The sequence below is a fragment of the Schistocerca cancellata genome, chromosome 8 (genome assembly GCF_023864275.1).
Source record: "Schistocerca cancellata isolate TAMUIC-IGC-003103 chromosome 8, iqSchCanc2.1, whole genome shotgun sequence".
Classification (NCBI taxonomy): Eukaryota; Metazoa; Arthropoda; class Insecta; order Orthoptera; family Acrididae; genus Schistocerca; species Schistocerca cancellata.
The window spans coordinates 567588176-567609165 of NC_064633.1; the positions used below are offsets into that span (position 1 = coordinate 567588176).

General features: G+C 43.7%; 1 protein-coding gene across 1 annotated transcript in view; it reads left to right on the forward strand.

Annotated features, from left to right (window-relative positions):
• LOC126095030 (carbonic anhydrase-related protein 10-like) overlaps positions 1-20990 on the forward strand; it is a 991041-nt gene that overhangs the window by 433062 nt on the left and 536989 nt on the right. The window contains exon 2 of the mRNA XM_049909691.1: positions 19060-19107. Within this exon, the coding sequence (XP_049765648.1) occupies positions 19060-19107 (48 nt within the window). The remainder of the gene's footprint in view (positions 1-19059; positions 19108-20990) is intronic.

Here is a 20990-nt window from a genome sequence, read left to right on the forward strand (position 1 = left end):
ACGACCGCCATGAACAAAGTCAACGAACAATATAGAACAAAATATCATTTTTTTTAAAAAAGTGGTCAGTCCGACAGACTGTCAATCCCAAGGGCCCGGCTTCGATTCCCGGCTGGGTCGGAGATTTTCTCCGCTCAGGGATTGGGTGTTGTGTAGTCCTACTCATCATCATTTCATCCCCATCGACGTTCAAGTCGCCGAAGTGGCGTCAAATCGAAAGACTTGCACACGGCGAACGGTCTACCCGACGGGAGGCCCTAGTCATGCGACATTTATTTATTTAGCATGTCCTTGCCGCTTGAGTGTGCGTCTCACTACAGCAATGGTCATCCATGAATTACCTGGTACAACTTCATTTGTTGTACAAGAGAAATTAATCTTACAGCCAACAAAAGTTATTGGCCCACTAAGTATTTCTTGTTGAGCGACATCATTTGGTGTCTCATCAAAACTGATAACAGTCTTGTACACTGGCATTCTGCTCCTCCTTGAATATCTTCTACGTCGTTACGGCATGGCTGTGTGCTCCGTGCGGCTGCTTCGAGTCGACTGAGTATGCAGCTGCCTGTGCGCGCAGACCCCAGCGCCAGCGCCGGAAGCCCCGATAAGATAACGCGGTCACGTGACATTTGATTTTCCAGCAACACGGGCCTAGTAATACTAGGGCCCGTGTTGCGGTCTCTCTCACACGATCAACTCCGCTTCCCCCCCTGGCTCGCTCAGCGGCTAAGTCCGCTTCAAGGTCATGCGCCTATACGGCAGCGCACACAGCCATTGCTGTTGAGTGTGCGTCTTTGAAATTTTTTTTGTATGGCAAGTAGTGTGATGCCACTCCATGGACTTTTTTTCCGGTTTGAAGTGATGAATTCATGTTTCACCTCATGTGAAGATGTTCGATAGCAAAATTGTCGCGATCAGCTTCGTAACCCGCAAGAAATACCGTACAGATGATCCATTGTTGCTCTTTATGGCCTTCTGTCGGGTAGTGAGGAACCCTGGGGGAACACACCTCTCAGTATCCCAATTGTGGACGAGTGTGTCAGCATTAACAACAGAGATGCCCAGTTGTGTGGTGCGGTAGTTGATTGTGATCCGTTGATCACCCCGAATGAGCGTCCAAACATTCCATCACTGCAGGAGTCATAGATGTATGTGGCCGGCCGGCATTCGGGTGGTCGAATATGTTTGCGCGGCCTGGTTACGCCTCGCCCAACGACCCACCGTGCTTTTGTTCATGTCTCCGTCGGCATTTTGCAAGCGCTTGTGAATATCTGCAGTGCTCTGGTTTTCCACCAGAAGAAACTCAGTGAATAGTCTGCTTGGAAGGCTCCTCCGTAACAGACGCCATTTTGAAGGCGCCGCCACATATCGGAATTTCATTAAATTATAGGGGCTGATGCCCATCTACAATTCCGAAATGTTTTTAACAGAAACTGGTCGAGGAAATCAAAATGCGCTGCACTGCATACTTATTGAACGCCCTCGTACATTTAGCTATGTCACAAGATCAAAGACATGATTGATATCATTGTATTAGCTTTAGGGCATCAAGTGCCACGTATGAAAATGTACCAAAGTTAAATACCACTTTGTAACATATTCGTAATAAATGTTATTTCTTATTGATTAAAGTGTTGACACTTTGTCTTTTTAGTATCCCTGCCATTCGGGCAGGGCGATCGAGGCAGGTGAGCAGCCGTGGGTAGCGTAGCGGAACAGTGCAGAAATCTACTATGGACATAACATTGGACGCACACGTGACACGTAGTATGGGCAGATCCGCTGACAGAAGTGTTTACCTGTGGACACCAATCGTCCTAGCAGGCCGGTGTTTGCACAGAGTTCAACCACATCGGTCCTCACCTTGTGCCGCGGTCTGAGTGTTGTTGTCGAGTGCTCAGTCGTTAGTTAACTGCGCCAGCCACGGAATGAATTTATTCCCACGCACGTCTCCATGTCGTTTCAGAATCTACGCTTCCTGTTGACTGCTTTGCGCGGCGAATTTAGATTCCTCCCATGGGGTTCTCTTCCCTAGTTAAAAGCGAGCCACTGTCGGCCCGTGAAGTACTCACGCCGAACGTGTAGTGCAGTGGTCAGACCTGTGCACATACTAATTCCTTTATTCGTCGCTCTATCGAACACGTGTTAAATTTCAAGTACGCAATGACTGCCTTTCATGGAATATAGGAGTTTTCTACTACTGTGGATGTTTGGGGCTGAATTTAATGTTTGTATTATGTTACTACATTCGGAACGATACTAAATAGAGAAAACTGACACAGATGGAGTGCACGACAACAGAAACAAAAGCTACTTGTTGTGGTTGGGGTTCACAGTCATGTAATATCTCGTCTTATTTTGAATTTCTGTTGGGTGTCACATTTTTCTAACGTTATTGTTTATGTACGTGCATTTGACATTACTGACATCGTACTCGTAGAGAACTTAAGATAGCTTACTTCATAATTGTTACATGCTTTTATAGTGAAATACGTCCCTGAATATCTTTTTAGTTTCATGATTTTATATTTTTCTCTTTACTAAAGTTATTTTATTTGGTCGTGAATGGAGACTGTTAGAGTTGCAGTAGTAAAGTGAGTAGTGAGATACATAGAGGGAGCTGTATCAGATGGTTTCACTGAGGGAAATTGCAATCGGGACAACTCTGAAGAGTTCACTGAGGCTACTCTAGCAACCACAAAATAAGCATCATGATAGAGTGTCAGGAAGGGACATGAAGAGAGAAAGTGATGAGAGGTTTTTGGGAACTGGCAGTGGGTAGACATTTCGCAGAAGTAAGGATGAAGGAACCCGGGGTTGTTGTGATACCAGTAAGAAGTTCCAACTGCCATAGATGAGGAGAGAGGAACCTTGAGGTAGTATACAGTGGAAACACGAAGCACACCATGCCTCTGAATCGTATGTCAAGGGATACCGTTAATGTTAAAAAGAAAACAGTACTAGTGCTTGGCAGCTGTCATGACAGACGTGTAGTCCCCTCAAACGCAGCAGCAATTGCTCGAAGAGTACCAGATTACTAACGAGTATTTCGGATCAGAATTCTGGGCACAATCGAGTGGTTGAAGGATTTGTGCATTTGGGCGAGGATTTCACGAAAGATAATTAGAAAGGGACAGTGTGTACAATATAGATGGTGAGCTATGAAAGATAGCTTCCGTAACTGGTAAATGATATCCTATGAGAATACCGTAACACATTGGGCAGAATATCGAGTACCGATCAGTTCACAACATATTACGTTCAGATACCGAGCACCAAGAAACAGGTTGCTGAGATCTCTTCTGTTGCACCTTATCGCTCCTTTCAAAGACATAAGGCGTATAGTTCCCACGACATTCCTCTGTATGCCATCTGTGGACCTGTTCCTTTGCCTACATTGAATGTTTGCATTGCTGAGCTGTTCCAGAGACATGATTCGGCTCGTCTTTACAGTGTTGTTCGGGGAGTCAGTGTGATGCTGGAAATGGCGCTGATGGTAGGTGACCGGCCACACATTGCACTGGAACCGGTGGGGACTGGAAGCTGGGTCTACTCTAGGCATGGTGTACCTCAACAGGGTTGGTAACGGGGGTTAGAGTTGATAAGTAGTGAGCGTATAGCAGGTAGCCATTACGCTACACATGGTCGAGTTCCTGTTGTCGTGGGTAGGGAGACTACACCTTTTACAATAAATAATGACAACCGGCCCCTCTCCTTTAAAAGTGTCTCAAACAGTTTAGAAATTCCTTCAACGTTGTAGACGGAAGACAGAATTCACCACAGCAGAGAATACGTTCGTCAGTTAACAGAGAAAAAAATAAATTTTTAGACAAATTCCTCAGAAAATGGCTCAATTATGAGTTCTTCATCATAATACGCAGTCTGTTAGGAATATAATACAACAGCAGTAGTATGCATTACAGAGCACCGGTGGAGATAAATTCAAATAGACCAAATAGTGCTTTCGCCATACGAATATGCAAGTTGTAGATGCAGAACTAATCTAACGGATGGGGCACATTTTATTGATAAAGACCAGTATTCATCTACATCTACATCTACATCCATACTCCGCAAGCCACCTGACGGTGTGTGGCGGAGGGTACCTTCAGTACCTCTATCGGTTCTCCCTTCTATTCCAGTCTCGTATTGTTCGTGGAAAGAAGGATTGTCGGTATGCCTCTGTGTGGGCTCTAATCTCTCTGATTTTATCCTCATGGTCTCTTCGCGAGATATACGTAGGACGGAGCAATATACTGATTGACTCTTCGGTGAAGGTATGTTCTCGAAACTTTGACAAAAGCCCGTACCGAGCTACTGAGCGTCTCTCCTGCAGAGTCTTCCACTGGAGTTTATCTATCATCTCCGTAACGCTTTCGCGATTACTAAATGATCCTGTAACGAAGCGCGCTGCTCTCCGTTGGATATTCTCTATATCTCCTATCAACCCTATCTGGTACGGATCCCACACTGCTGAGCAGTATTCAAGCAGTGGGCGAACAAGCGTACTGTAACCTACTTCCTTTGTTTTCGGATTGCATTTCCTTAGGATTCTTCCAATGAATCTCAGTCTGGCATCTGCTTTACCGACAATCAACATTATATGATCATTCCATTTTAAATCACTCCTAATGCGTACTCCCAGATAATTTATGGTATTAACTGATTCCAGTTGCTGACCTGCTATTTTGTAGCTAAATGATAAAGGATCTATCTTTCTGTGTATTCGCAGCACATTACACTTGTCTACATTGAGATTCAGTTGCCATTCCCTGCACCATGCGTCAATTCGCTGCAGATCCTCCTGCATTTCAGTACAACTTTCCATTGTTACAACCTCTCGATACACCACAGCATCATCTGCAAAAAGCCTCAGTGAACTTCCGATGTCATCCACCAGGTCATTTATGTATATTGTGAATAGCAACGGTCCTATGACACTCCCCTGCGGCACACCTGAAATTACTCTTACTTCGGAAGACTTCTCTCCATTGACAATAACATGCTGCGTCCTGTTATCTAGGAACTCCTCAATCCAATCACACAATTGGACTGATAGTCCATATGCTCTTACTTTGTTCATTAAACGACTGTGGGGAACTGTATCGAACGCCTTGCGGAAGTCAAGAAACACGGCATCTACCTGTGAACCCGTGTCTATGGCCCTCTGAGTCTCGTGGACGAATAGCGCGAGCTGGGTTTCACATGACCGTCTTTTTCGAAACCCATGCTGATTCCTACAGAGTAGATTTCTAGTCTCCAGAAAAGTCATTATACTCGAACACAATACGTGTTCCAAAATTCTACAACTGATCGACGTTAGAGATATAGGTCTATAGTTCTGCACATCTGTTCGACGTCCCTTCTTGAAAACGGGGATGACCTGTGCCCTTTTCCAATCCTTTGGAACGCTACGCTCTTCTAGAGACCTACGGTACACCGCTGCAAGAAGGGGGGCAAGTTCCTTCGCGTACTCTGTGTAAAATTGAACTGGTATCCCATCAGGTCCAGAGGCCTTTCCTCTTTTGAGCGATTTTAATTGTTTCTCTATCCCTCTGTCGTCTATTTCGATATCAACCATTTTGTCATCTGTGCGACAATCTAGACAAGTATTATGAACGAAAAAAATTATTGTATGCTTAATGAAGCCATTCGATGCATGTTACGAATGCCAGATACGTGTCACAAATGGAAAATCTGATACACCAGGTCTGCTAATCGCTTACGGAAATGTGAATATGGAGAAGTATAAAACATGGGCTTCAGAAACAGCGGAGTATACATCCACAGTCCGCATCTATTGTATCACAGACTTATAAAAATTATTTTTCAAAACTGAAGGAAGTAGTAGTTATAACGATTTTTTTCCTTTTTTATATGTTTATTGTAACACTCATTGTAAGTAAATCAGGTTACTGATCACAGTTACTAAAAAAACAATGTCTGACTTTGGAACAGCGGCAGCGCAACTCGAAAACGTTTGAGATAAGCACCTCGCAGGGTACTGTTTGCGTTAACTAAAGGTCAGGCGACAGACAAATATTTGTGCAGTCCGTGAGCGTGAGTACACAGCTTCGTTCGCAGTGGACATCAGTATTTGTACAGCTATCATAAAGTCAAATTTGCATTGTTTAATGTGAAATATAAAGTGGATTGAAAGAATAGTAGTTAAAATTACTAGAAGTTTCCCGTGAGGCATTCACAACCTTCGCTTAACGAAACTGCCACAAACGTTAACAGTGTTTCTCCCGATGAGACGTCGAACTTCGACAGTTGCCTTGAGTGGAAATTCTCTCTCTCTCTCTCTCTCTCTCTCTCTCTCTCTGTGTGTGTGTGTGTGTGTGTGTGTGTGTGTGTGTGTGTGTGTGTCCCCGCCCGATTTCCACCAAAATGTAAGTTTCTGTCAGCTTCAGATTTAATGTGCCTCACATAGGTTAAATTTAACAAAAACTGCAATACAATACAAGAAACGTATTCGCAACTGCAAATCTGATCAGATTCCAGCAGCACAAAACATTGGTGACAATGGCAATTTGGGCAGAACTGGGACTCGAAACCGCATTCAGCGCTCTACGTGAGCGGTCCCCTTAACCACCTCAGCCATTGGAGATCGCGGCCAGGACAGACCCAGACTCCCATACATCACGGTGCGTCGACGCCCTGTACTCCCACACAGGAAGAGACTAACGATTATCGTCGCAGCCTTGTCTTGACATAAAATACTATAACACAGTGCCTCTGTTCCTACTATGTACTCTGCAACGTTCTTCAGACGTGCATGCATGCACATCGCAAAAACACAGGCACTGCAGTATAAGATACCTGTAGTAGTTTGTTTACTTCACTGCTCAATTCATCGCGCTGGTACAGCTTACAAAAAATCGCATTTCAGTGTCATACATAATTTGAAGAGTATGTGTTTGGAAATTTGAGAAATACGTCTCAGTCAGTTGCTTTAAAATGCTTAACAGAAACAACTATCACAAATGTGGCAATAACAAGGTCTTAGCTTACACGACGTGAACCTGAAAAGTGCACTCACGTTTTTTATTCACTACTACGATTGTTAACCCACGGCAGAACACGGAGTCAATGCAGGCGTGTAAACGAGGGAATTTTCTTCAACCTCTTAGGTTTACTGCTTCTCCCAGCGAACTCAAGAACTGTTCGGGAACTGCAATCAGCCTGTGAGTGGTGGCTTTAACTAACTTGAATGTTTTCTGCAGACGAGCGAACTGCAAGCCCATTCACGTGGTGAAGCGACTGGAAAGTATTCTATTTTATAAACATTTGTAACTTTCTAGGGTTCCTTGTCATTTATAAGACATGGTTTGATGCTGCTGTTGCTTTGAAAGTCACTGAGAGGTGTGGATACATATGTAAAAACATAAATATCTTTCCTAAATCTGTATTTGGTAGTGAGAGCGTGTCATGAGCTGTCATGACACAGTTTTTCCCTCTCACCCCCTCGTGTAAGAGTCGCCTGGGAATGAAAGGTGATTTAATAAGTTTGATTTCCAGCCCAGTGAACTTAGTCCACCTGTATTAGAGCTTCCAAATAGTTTTTCTCATGATGTTGCCTTAATTAAAAATAAAAAGATACGTAACGTCACTGACACGATAAAGACCTTCATACAGATTTTCGTACGAAGAGCAACTGGTACAGGGATCCACACCCAAAATACACACTTTTCGTTACGTAGCTTTGCCTAGAATTCACAAAAGTGACACTTCTCGGAACTTGAGAGAGTTTTAGTGTCTACGATAATCGAGGTAATTCCTTAAACGTTCAAGTGAGCGATGCCAGGAAAGTATAAATATATGTCATAATTTTCTATTATAATATTCAGATGAACTATTGTGTTACAAATGCTGTGACTTATTAGTAGCATGTCCTACGATCGAGTCCAGACAAGTTGTTACAGTGCTGTGCTTGACCACGTGGCAACGGGCACACCTGGCTCTACTGGAGCCAAACCGATGACCAGCGAGCGGCAGCTGACATGGAAGTCGTTGTCGAGGCCTACTTTGGATTGTTAATATGTCTTGCTAATAGAATTAAAATTTGAATTTGTACTCACTTTTGTATCTGATGTCAAACTGTGAACATTAAAAGCTGTATTCTGTCAGATAAGTGTCTAATGGTAATTCTTGATAAGCAGCGATTCTTCTGAAAAAGTCTTGCAGTGTGTCAGATGAGAGATAATATATAATACCGAGATATACAGGGTGTTACAAAAAGGTACGGCCAAACTTTCAGGAAACATTCCTCACACACAAAGAAAGAAAATATGTTTATTCACTAGAATGTCCTAGAAAGAAACAAAAACTGTCTACATACCGAGACCTCAAACGCATAAATTTGCCTGAACTCGAAACTGAGGCACAAGAAATAGTTTGGGGGATGACGTCTACTCCCCCCGTAGACATAAACGACAAACCAGAAAAGTAAAAAGGCAACCTGCACCTTGGCTGACTGATGGACTAAAACCGCTCATGAATCACAGAGATGCTGCACATCGAGCATACAAGATACACCCTACACCTGAAAATCATGCTGTATACAAGCAGAAACGAAACAAAGTCAGTCAAGCGGTGAGAAACGCTAAGCTCAGACATGCCCGTACATTAGCTGACAATAGATGTAGACCAGCTATCCTGCGGAAAAATCTCCGTAGTCTCGGTTTAGGCAAAATAAAAGTTGCAGAAAATCACATGGTCCCAGCTGAAGAACTAAACCGATTCTTCACATTACCTACAACCAAAATTGAACCGCAAAAAAAAACAGAGAATCATTGATTACTTCATGGGGATGAACGACTGTAGCAAAGAAAAATTCTATCTACAGCACGTCACTTACAGTACTGTCAAGAAAGCCATAATGCGGATTAGATCAGCATCTACTGCGCATGATGCTATCACTGTCCAGATGGTAAAACTTATTATTGACCAACTACTGCCCTCTATAACAGACATTTTCAACGATTCATTAATCACAAGTGTTTTCCCTGAGGCCTGGAAACTGGGACAAATTAAGCCACTGCCTAAAAAGGACATCGCCACAGCACCCTCCGACTACCGCCCCATCTGCCTTCTTCCTGCACTATCAAAGGCCTTAGAATATATAGTTCATGACCAGCTCGCCAACTACCTAACTACTAACAACCTACTAGACAAATATCAATCAGGTTTCCGTAAACATCGAAGCACAACATCCGCTCTGATAAAGGTGACAGATGACCTGAAACTTGCCATGGACAGACAAGAAGCGACTATCATTTGCTTCTTAGATTTCAGCAAAGCATTTGATACTGTCGACTTCGACATCTTACTGGCCAAACTTAGCGGTCTAAATTTCTCACCAAGTGCAGTGCAATGGTTTCGCTCATACATGACGTCTCGTCAGCAATGCGTCCTGTCTGGGAATATAAAATCACAATGGCGGCAGATAGTGTCAGGCGTTCCCCAAGACTCAGTATTAGGTCCTATACTCTTCTCTCTGTATGTCAATGATGTGTCATCGGTTCTGACCTATTGCAAATACCATATGTATGCTGATGACCTTCAATTGTATCTAAGTGCGAAACCAAGCAATCTCAAGAAATCTATTGAAAATTTCAATACTGACCTCGATGCACTGTCAAAATGGGCACAGGACATAGGTCTAAAACTAAACCCATCTAAAACCCAAGCGGTACTTGTTGGTCACTCTAAGCTCATTAGCCCAAAACATCGGGAATCCGCACCACCTCTTATCCTAAATGGAACAAATATTAACTTCTCTCCCTCAGCAAAGAGTTTGGGAGTAATAATAGATGAAAATCTAAACTGGACGGAGCACGTAACTGCAGTGTGCAAAAAAGTATCAGCATCCATTCATGTCCTACAAAAATATAAAAAACACTTCCCTTTCGATCTGAAAAAGAAATTAGTACAAACGCTTATACTCCCAATCATTGAATACAGCGATATTATCCTACAAGGCCTCTCTCAGGAAAATTCCCGACGTCTAGAACTGGTCATGAATGCCTGCGTCCGATATATCTGTGACGTTCGACTTTTTGATCACATTTCACCAGCATATGCAAAATTGTCCTGGCTGCGTGCAGACAAACGCAGAGATTTCCATACACTCTGTCTCATCTACTGCCTAATAAATGTACACTGCCCCTCATATCTCTCCTCGTCCCTAACGCTCATGTCGGAACAACATGACAGAAACACACGTTCCCATTATAATAAAATCCTCTCCGTTCCACTGCATCGCTCAGTCACCTTCTCCAAGTCCTTTGAAGTAGCGGGAACCCGACTCTGGAATAACCTCCCTCGTTATGTTAGAGAACTTAAAAACATGCCCGGCTTCAAAAAACAGTTAATGATGTATCTACTTAAGCAACAGTAACGCCTTCCTCTGTACATGAATGCACTTCACCTCATTACTTCCCTCTTTCCCCCTCCTTAAATCTCCCTTCCCCAAAATTCGATATACTAGTAAACATCTACTTTACACACCAAGATATTATGTACATCTGCATAAACCTTCATTACTATTGCCAATCCTTCTCATGTTTGTCATTATTATTTGATTTTTTTACTGTTATTATTATTGCTTTTATCATAATCTGTATGTATAGCACCTGTTGTAAAAATACTGCCGCATTTACTTTATTAGGTCTTACTCTTTAGTCATTAGGTTAGTGTGTTGTTTAACGTCCCGTCGAGAACGAGGTCATTAGAGACGGAGCACAAGCTCGGGTTAGGGAAGGATGGGGAAGGAAATCGGCCGTGCCCTTTCAAAGGAACCATCCCAGCATTTGCCTGAAACGATTTAGGGAAATCACGGAAAACCTAAATCAGGATGGCTGGAGACGGGATTAAACCGTCGTCCTCCCGAATGCGAGTCCAGTGTCTTTATTCATATTGTCACTAAAGTAAGCTAATTTTCTCATTTAAACTATGGTCATGACGTAACTTTGATGTGTGAAATGCTGCATGTGTGGAACACTGGTCTTATGTAAGAGAGGGCCTGATGGCCCTAATCTGATCAGGTTAAATAAATAAATAAACAAATAAATAAATATATGGACATGTGTCCGGAAACGCTTACTTTCCATGTTAGAGCTCATTTTATTACTTCTCTTCAAATCACATTAATCATGGAATGGAAACACACAGCAACAGAACGTACCAGCGTGACTTCAAACACTTTGTTACAGGAAATGTTCAAAATGTCCTCCGTTAGCGAGGATACATGCATCCATCCTCCGTCGCATGGAATCCCTGATAAGCTGATGCAGCCCTGGAGAACGGCGTATTGTATCACAGCCGTCCACAATACGAGCACGAAGAGCCTCTACATTTGGTACCGTGGTTGTGTAGACAAGAGCTTTCAAATGCCCCCATAAATGAAAGTCAAGAGGGTTGAGGTCAGGAGAGCGTGGTGGCCATGGAATTGGTCCGCCTCTACCAATCCTTCGGTCACCGAATCTGTTGTTGAGAAGCGTACGAACACATCGACTGAAATGTGCAGGAGCTCCATCGTGCATGAACCACATGTTGTGTCGTACTTGTAAAGGCACATGTTCTAGCAGCACAGGTAGAGTATCCCGTATGAAATCATGATAACGTGCTCCATTGCGCATAGGTGGTAGAACATGGGGCCCAATCAAGACATCGCCAACAATGCCTGCCCAAACGTTCACAGAAAATCTGTGTTGATGACGTGATTGCACAATTGCGTGTGGATTCTCGTCAGCCCACACATGCTGATAGTGAAAATTTACAATCTGATCACGTTGGAATGAAGTCTCATCCGTAAAGAGAACATTTGCACTGAAATGAGGATTGACACATTGTTGGATGAACCATTCGCAGAAGTGCACCTGTGGAGGCCGATCAGCTGCTGATAGTGCCTGCACATGCTGTACATGGTACGGAAACAACCGGTTCTCCCGTAGCACTCCCAATACAGTCACGTGGTCAACGTTACTTTGTACAGCAGCAACTTCTCTGACGCTGACATAAGGGTTATCGTCAACTGCACGAAGAATTACCTCGTCCATTGCAGGTGTCCCCGTCGTTCTAGGTCTTCCCCAGTCGCGAGTCATAGGCTGGAATGTTCCGTGCTCCCTAAGACGCCGATCAATTGCTTCGAACGTCTTCCTGTCGGGACACCTTCGTTCTGGAAATCTGTCTCGATACAAACGTACCGCGCCACGACTATTGCCCCGTGCTAATCCATACATCAAATGGGCATCTGCCAACTCCGCATTTGTAAACATTGCACTGACTGCAAAACCACGTTCGTGATGAACATTAACCTGTTGATGCTACGTACTGATGTGCTTGATGCTAGTACTGTAGAGCAATGAGTCGCATGTCAACACAAGCACCGAAGTCAACTTTACCTTCCTTCAATTGGGCCAACTGGCGGTGAATCGAGGAAGTACAGTACATACTGACGAAACTAAAATGAGCTCTAACATGGAAATTAAGCGTTTCCGGAAACATGTCCACATAACATCTTTTCTTTATTTGTGTGTGAGGAACGTTTCCTGAAAGTTTGGCCGTACCTTTCTGTAACACCCTGTATACTTCTGAGGGCTTCTATTCGAAGGAGGATTTGTTAAGTAACTAAGGAAACTAAGGAATTAGAGCTAAGGTGAAATCTAAGGAAGTTTAAATTGACGACTAATGACGACAGATGATATGTATCATGTGTGATCGGAAGTGATAACAATATATCTGACGGTTGATAGTGAAAGTTCATGAGTAATTAATTACCTCGTCAGTGTTCAATTACGTACTGAACTTTAAATGAAACTTAATGTACTGTTGAAGCTATTTAGCCCTCACTAATAATGATTGGTTAGGAGATGGGGACCAAACAATAACATTACGCAAATTTATGAATTCAGTTCACGTCAGTTATACTATAGTAAAGAACTTATACACCCATATTTGTTATAGATCTGCTACAGTCTCTTAAATAAGTTGTGACGAATATGGAATTGACATTCTAGTACCCATTATCACGATTCTTGGTGAACGTGTTATCTCTGACTGCGCTTCATATCTGATTTGAGGATTAATATTTAACCGAGATTAATGAAGTCTAGAGAGGATATGAAATAGAGGTAGTATTTAAACGTTTCTGTACTCTGGAAAGGCTTATCGGAAGAAATTATCATTATAAATGTAAATGAAAAAAGTAGATTAACGAAATGTTTGAACATGTATTTACTGAGACTTCGTTTGCTTCACAGAAATTGCAAACTTCCTGCCCACGAACATAATTCGATATTATGCATTAAAAATAGTTCCGGTTCTGCTCCTTCTTATCAGTGAGAGACACGTGGACCTAAAAATTAAAATAAAATAATGTTGTTTGAAACGCATGGCCACAACAGTGACTTAACTTAAAAAGTCTTATACTAAAGACGACAAAGTCATCTGCAAATGAAAATAATTGTGATGTCTAGTTGTATTGTCTGTCTAATCCAAATACTTACAAAGTTTAAAAGTACACAGCTGCGAACTTGTTTCACGAAATGTAGAAGGAGAGATAGCCTGGGATAACATGACTTACTTACCGCATCAGGAGTAAGTAACAGCCTATCAAAAAAATGGCTCTGAGCACTATGGGACTTAACATCTGAGGTCATCAGTCCCCTAGAATTTAGAACTACTTAAACCTAAGTAACCTAAGGACATCAAACACACCCATGCCCGAGGCAGGATTCGAACCTGCGTTCGTAGCGGTCACGCGGTTCCAGACTGAAGCGCCTAGAACCGCTCGGTCACATCGGCCGGTCTATCCTATCAACAAACTTGGCATTAACATTAGGGACGCAACTGGGACGAGCAAATTAATTAATTGTAGTAAGAGGTTCCCTTTTTCATTAATAGGAATCAGATACAAACAAATCATTTTGAAAAATAAGTTGCTTAGAAAACATTTGTGCAGTCGCAGTAATTCACTGTTTCCTTGGTTATTGGTAGAATATTTTATACTTTATGAATCTACATCTTCATCATACTCCGCAAGCCACCTGATGGTGTGTGGCGTGGGGTACTTTCGGTACCACTATCTCAACCCTGCAACCCTGTTTCACTCGCGAGCAGTGCGTCGGAAGAAAGATTGTCGGTAAACCTTTGTAATGGCTCTAATTTCTCCAATTTTCTTTTCGTGGTCAATACGCGAGACGTATGTGAGGGGACGTAATATGTTGTCAGATTCCTCCTGAGAAGCGCTTTCCCGAAATCTCTCCGTTACGCACGACGCCTCTCTTGTAATGACTGCCAGTGGAGTTTATTTAGCGTCTCCGTAACGCTCTCTCGCCAGCTAAACGATCCCGTGACGAAACGCGCCGCTCTTCGTTGGATCTTCTCCATCTGCTCTATCACTCCTGCCTGATAGGGTCCCAGTTAGAAGAACAGTACTTAAGAATCTGGCGAACAAGCGCTTTCTAAGCTACTTCTTCAGAGGATGAGGAACATTTCCTTAAGATCCTTCCGATGAATCTGGGTTTGGTATTAGCTTTTCCCACCATTCGTTTTATGTAATCATTCTACTTAAGGTCGCTTTGGACAGTTACGCCTAGGTATTTTACGACAGACGCTGTCTCCAGCTGTCTCCTTTCCTATGTATACGCTATATGTTACACTTATTTCGGTTCAGGGTCAACTGCCAGTGCCTCCACCACTCCTCAATTCTCAGCAGGTCGTTTTGCAAAATCTTACTATTCTCTGGCGTTGCTACTTTGGTATCGACAACGGCATCTTCTGCGAATATACACTCCTGGAAATGGAAAAAAAGAACACATTGACACCGGTGTGTCAGACCCACCATACTTGCTCCGGACACTGCGAGAGGGCTGTACAAGCAATAATCACACGCACGGCACAGCGGACACACCAGGAACCGCGGTGTTGGCCGTCGAGTGGCGCTAGCTGCACAGCATTTGTGCACCGCCGCCGTCAGTGTCAGCCAGTTTGCCGTGGCATACGGAGCTCCATCGCAGTCTTTAACACTGGTAGCATGCCGCGACAGCGTGGACGTGAACCGCATGTGCAGTTGACGGACTTTGAGCGAGGGCGTATAGTGGGCATGCGGGAGGCCGGGTGGACGTACCGCCGAATTGCTCAACACGTGGGGCGTGAGGTCTCCACAGTACATCGATGTTGTCGCTAGTGGTCGGCGGAAGGTGCACGTGCCCGTCGATCTGGGACCGGACCGCAGCGACGCACGGATGCACGCCAAGACCGTAGGATCCTACGCAGTGCCGAAGGGGACCGCACCGCCACTTCCCAGCAAATTAGGGACACTGTTGCTCCTGGGGTATCGGCGAGGACCATTCGCAACCGTCTCCATGAAGCTGGGCTACGGTCCCACACACCGTTAGGCCGTCTTCCGCTCACGCCCCAACATCGTGCAGCCCGCCTCCAGTGGTGTCGCGACAGGCGTGAATGGAGGGACGAATGGAGACGTGTCGTCTTCGGCGATGAGAGTCGCTTCTGCCTTGGTGCCAATGATGGTCGTATGCGTGTTTGGCGCCGTGCAGGTGAGCGCCACAATCAGGACTGCATACGACCGAGGCACACAGGGCCAACACCCGGCATCATGGTGTGGGGAGCGATCTCCTACACTGGCCGTACACCACTGGTGATCGTCGAGGGGACACTGAATAGTGCACGGTACATCCAAACCGTCATCGAACCCATCGTTCCACCATTCCTAGACCGGCAAGGGAACCTGCTGTTCCAACAGGACAATGCACGTCCGCATGTATCCCGTGCCACCCAACATGCTCTAGAAGGTGTAAGTCAACTACCCTGGCCAGCAAGATCTCCGGATCTGTCCCCCATGGAGCATGTGTGGGACTGGATGAGGCGTCGTCTCACGCGGTCTGCACGTCCAGCACGAACGCTGGTCCAACTGAGGCGCCAGGTGGAAATGGCATGGCAAGCCGTTCCACAGGACTACATCCAGCATCTCTACGATCGTCTCCATGGGAGAATAGCAGCCTGCATTGCTGCGAAAGGTGGATATACGCTGTACTAGTGCCGACATTGTGCATGCTCTGTTGCCTGTGTCTATGTGCCTGTGGTTCTGTCAGTGTGATCATGTGATGTATCTGACCCCAGGAATGTGTCAATAAAGTTTCCCCTTCCTGGGACAATGAATTCACGGTGTTCTTATTCCAATTTCCAGGAGTGTACCTAAAGAGCATCCGACGCTTTCTACTAGATATTTTATGTATATTGTAAACAGCAACTGTCCTATCACTCTGGATTTTACCGTTACATGTGTCGATTTTCTTCCGTTAAGAGTGATGTGTTGCGTTCTATCTGCAAGAAAGTCTTGGGTACAATCGCAATTCTGCTCCGATACTCCGTAAGCTCGTATTTTTTCCATTGAACGGCATTGCGGAACCGTGTCTAATGCCCTACTGAAATCAAGGAACACTGCATCTACCTGAGCGTCGTTGTCCACTGCGCTGTGGATCTCATGGGGGAAAAGAGCGAGCTGAGTTTCGAAGGATCTCTGTTTGCGAAATCAATGTTGGTTTTTATAGAGGTTCATTTTCGAAAAACATGTTCCATAACTCTACAACAGATTGACGTCAACGATATAGGTCTATAATTGTGTGTAATTTTCTTACGGTCTTTCTTAAAAACGGGAACGACCTGCGCTTTTTTCCTGTTGTTAGGTGCCTTTTGTTACTCAGGCGATCGACGATAAATTACTTCCAAAAGGGAGCAAGTTCTTTCGCATAATCATTATAGAATCTTATAGGTATCTCATCTGGTCCGATGCCTTCCCACTACTAAGAGATTGTAGCTGCTTTCCATGTCCGCTATCGGTTATCTCAATATCTGCCATTTCGGCGTTCGTACGACGATTGAAAGGAGGGAATGAAGGAACTGATGATACTGCTGTAATATTATGCAATATTTATATCTCACACACCACTTTTAGGCTGCTATTCAACCATCAGGTAAAAAAAAAAAAAAACTTTGTGTTCCACCTAACGACAGGTCTTGTCATGGGGGACGTCTCGTCAGGGAGGGCCACCGTACGAGCGTCTAGGGAAGGGATTACAGTGGTGGTTTCCTGTTGCCTTCCACTGGTGATGTTGAAATGATAATGAGAACAACACAACACCTACTCCCTGAGCAGAGAAAATCTCCGACCCAGCCGGTATCGAACCCAGGCCCATGAGGGTGAAAGACCGCCGCGTTGACCACTCAGCTGTCAGGGCGGACTGACCTTCAGGTACAAAGATAAAAATGTGTGGTCTGCCATTACAACAACATCATGCGGTCTGCATTCGTTTTTGTACTACCCATGTTGTAAAGTCATTAGGTGTTCGGAACCCTTAGAGCATCGAGGGTGTGTTATTGTCATTGTTGTGGTCTTCAGTCCTGAGACTGGTTTGATGCAGTTCTCCATGCTACTCTGTCCTGTGCAAGCTTCTTCATCTCCCAGTACCTACTGCAACCTACATCCTTCTGAATCTGTTTAGTGTATTCATCTCTTGGTCTCCCTCTAAGGTTTTTACCCTCCACGCTGCCCTCCAATACTAAATTGGTGATCCCTTGATGCCTCAGAATATACCCTACCAACCGATCCCTTCTTCTAGTCAAGTTGCACCACAAATTTCTCTTCTCTCCAATTCTATTCAATACCTCCTCATTAGTTATGAGACCTATTACTTCCTGGTGTCACAGTATGGCAAGACTGCTGAATAACAGACCTCGACAGCTGACAGGAGATTCAGCGAAGCTTCAGAACACTGCTAAAAAAGGAACGTGCATAGAAAACTAGAACTGTAAGAACATTACTTTTACATTACTAATTATAATACATAAAGGTTGAAAGGAAAACAAAGTTCTGCGAACGAAAATCTCCGTCTCTCTTGAATTCGATATCGGCGAGACGTTAGGCTAATGTTTCGCAGTTCCTTCCGTCCGTTTTTGTGTTTCACAGTATGTGAATACGACACCTAAGCGTTTCTTAACCGTATTCTCACGACATATGTAAACTGGACGAAATTTTCATTTAGAAAACATGAATTTTTCCTTCGTCTAGACTAATCGCCTTGCACGTATTAAACTATTATCGAATGATAATGCAGTCTACTGTGCTCTACATAAGCTGATACGCTACAAACAGCAATCATCAAAGCTAAAATCAAAAACTTTATCGAATTATAAGACTGATGATAAATAATAATTGAGGATGGCTCGTCAAGAGAAATTTATGTCAAACAGGTATATCAGCAGAGTTCACAAGAGTAAAAAAAAAAAAAAAAAAAAAAAATGGCTCTGAGCACTATGGGACAACTTCTGAGGTCATCAGTCCCCTAGAACTTAGAACTATTCGTACAACCTAACTAACCTAAGGACATCACACACATCCATGCCCGAGGCAGGATTCGAACCTGCGACATAGCAGTCGCGCGGTCCCAGACTGTAGCGCCTAGAACCGCTCGGCCACTCCAGCCGGCACAAGAGTCAACTCGGTTAACATTCGTACCAGTGTCATTGAGTTAAATTAAGATACAAAGTTAGGAGCTTGAAACTACGTAGAGATCACACCCGCATAATTAAAGAGACAGAGAAAATGTGGTGATAAGCTATAACTTTGAGCTGATCCATGAAACGTACTCGTATACCGTAACTGGTAGAGATTCCCAGGGATACTAATTCCACAGTTGGTGGCCGGCCGATGTGGCCGAGCGGTTCTAGGCGCTTCAGTCTGGAACCGCGAGACCGCTACGGTCGCAGGTTCGAATCCTGCCTCGGGCATGGATGTGTGTGATGTCCTTAGGTTAGTTAGGTTTAAGTAGTTCTAAGTTCTAGGGGACTGATGACCTCAGATGTTAAGTCCCATAGTGCTCAGAGCCATTTGAACCATTTTTTCCACAGTTGGTGTGGTGCGCAGCTTAACTGACCACAAATTTTGTTTCGTATGTATGGTTGCAGTGTTAAGTGATAACGCCTAGGAATAACTAACAAACAGATATACTCAACAAAATTTATTGTTTGTTACAGGAACATGGGCCAGCTGGGAAGAATGGTGGACGTATGATGGAATTTCAGGTAAGTGTGTCACCAATGGGAGCACTACATTTAGATTCCAAATGGTGCGTTATAGTTGTTACTGTCTCTGCGACATGAGCTTCACAGCCTGTTATGATAATGATGATGAACTGTCATTCTCTCCTAGAGCAGAAGTTACGATAAGGAGATAATTCTACACCTCGTGACTGAACTGCGACTTACGATCACACTTATCTAACGAATAAAATAATTCTGCATCTTTAGAGTTTCACTCCCTCACCGTGTTTAATGATATTTATATCATAAATAGCTAACATTCTGTACGCTGTGGACTGTTACACAGATGCTAACTAATAACAATTCATGATATCACGCTAGGAATACATCAGTGTAAGCCCGCAGACCAGATGTATGACCTAGCTAATGGCAGCTTATGCTAGCTGCGGTTGTTGTTCCTTTCAGTTCCATTGCGTCGTGAAATATGTTCAGTTAATGCAACTACTATAAATTTAAAAGGAAACAGCCAACTCTTCACCAGCCCAATAAGTATCATTATACACTCAAAAATGAACAAATGCTCGTTCTGGATAACGCAAATATGGAATTTGCTACGTAAATAGACTATTGTAATGATGAGAGACGTTTCATTTGACTATAGACGATGTAGTGATACTATTGGTAATGAATCAGAGTGTAAAGTTTAATGAAAATTGCAGAGAAAGTGTATGGTGATTAAGTCACTACGAATGACCTAGACAAAATTGTAATCTGTCTCGTACATAGAAGCTTATTCTGCTCTGTAAATTTTAATATTTTGTCACGCATCTACACACGCATCTACACACATATTCTGCAAGGCACAATACGCTGCATGTTGGAAAGTACCTTCTACCACAACTAGTCATTCCAACTCCTGTTCCATTTTCCGTTATCTCCTCTTTTCCGTCTTTATGCGAGATATATGTTGATAGCAGAAGAATTGCTCTGCCATTAGTCGCATATGTCGATCTTCTAAATTTTCTCTACTGTGTTACGCGAAAAGAACCTTCCAGGTTTTCCCATTTGAGTTCACGGAGTATTTCCGTAATAATCGCATGTTGATCGAACCTACTGCTAACAAATCTAGCAGGACATCACTGAATTTTTTCAGTGTCTTTTTCTTAATCCGACCTGGTGGGAATCCCAAACACACGAGCGGTAGTCAAGTATAAGAGTGCTTTATTGATGTGCTACTTTTTTCAAACAATTCTACCAACAACCCGAAATCCATTATTCGCCATCACTTCTACTGCCATTACGTCCTCGTTCCAGTTCGTATCACCCTGCTACTTTAGACCAAGATGTTCGACTGACATTACTCTGTGTCGAGCAATAGATCTCTAATTTTGTATTCCACTGCAGGGTGGTCAGAAAAGAGTAGTAGTTTTCTGCTCACCTTGTACGTAAGATCATTTACGTATGTAGTGAACAAGAGCAGCCCTAACACATTTCCATGGAGTACTGCTGACGATATCCTTTTCTGTGATGAACACTCCCCGTCATATGATACAGAGTTCTATAAATTAAAAAAATTCGAACCGTTCACGTACCCCCGAACGTTTTCCGCATGCTCGGAACTTTGTTAACAATCTGCAGTCGGGCAACGTGTGAAACGCTTTCTGGAAATCTAGGAATATGGAGTCTGCCTATTGATCTTCATCCATACATTGCGTTACATCATAAGGGACAAGCGCAAACATCTCATATACGAGCTCTGGCCTTCGTTTCCCACGTGTCGACAACTTTCCTGTTTGAGGCGTCGCTGAGCTCGAGGGTGACGTCACAGGCGCCACGCTTTTGCACCATGACAGAGGAAAGTTGTTTTCGCCTTTGAACCAAATGTCAAACTTATGAGTCGCAGTGAGAGACATTTAAGAGGTTTC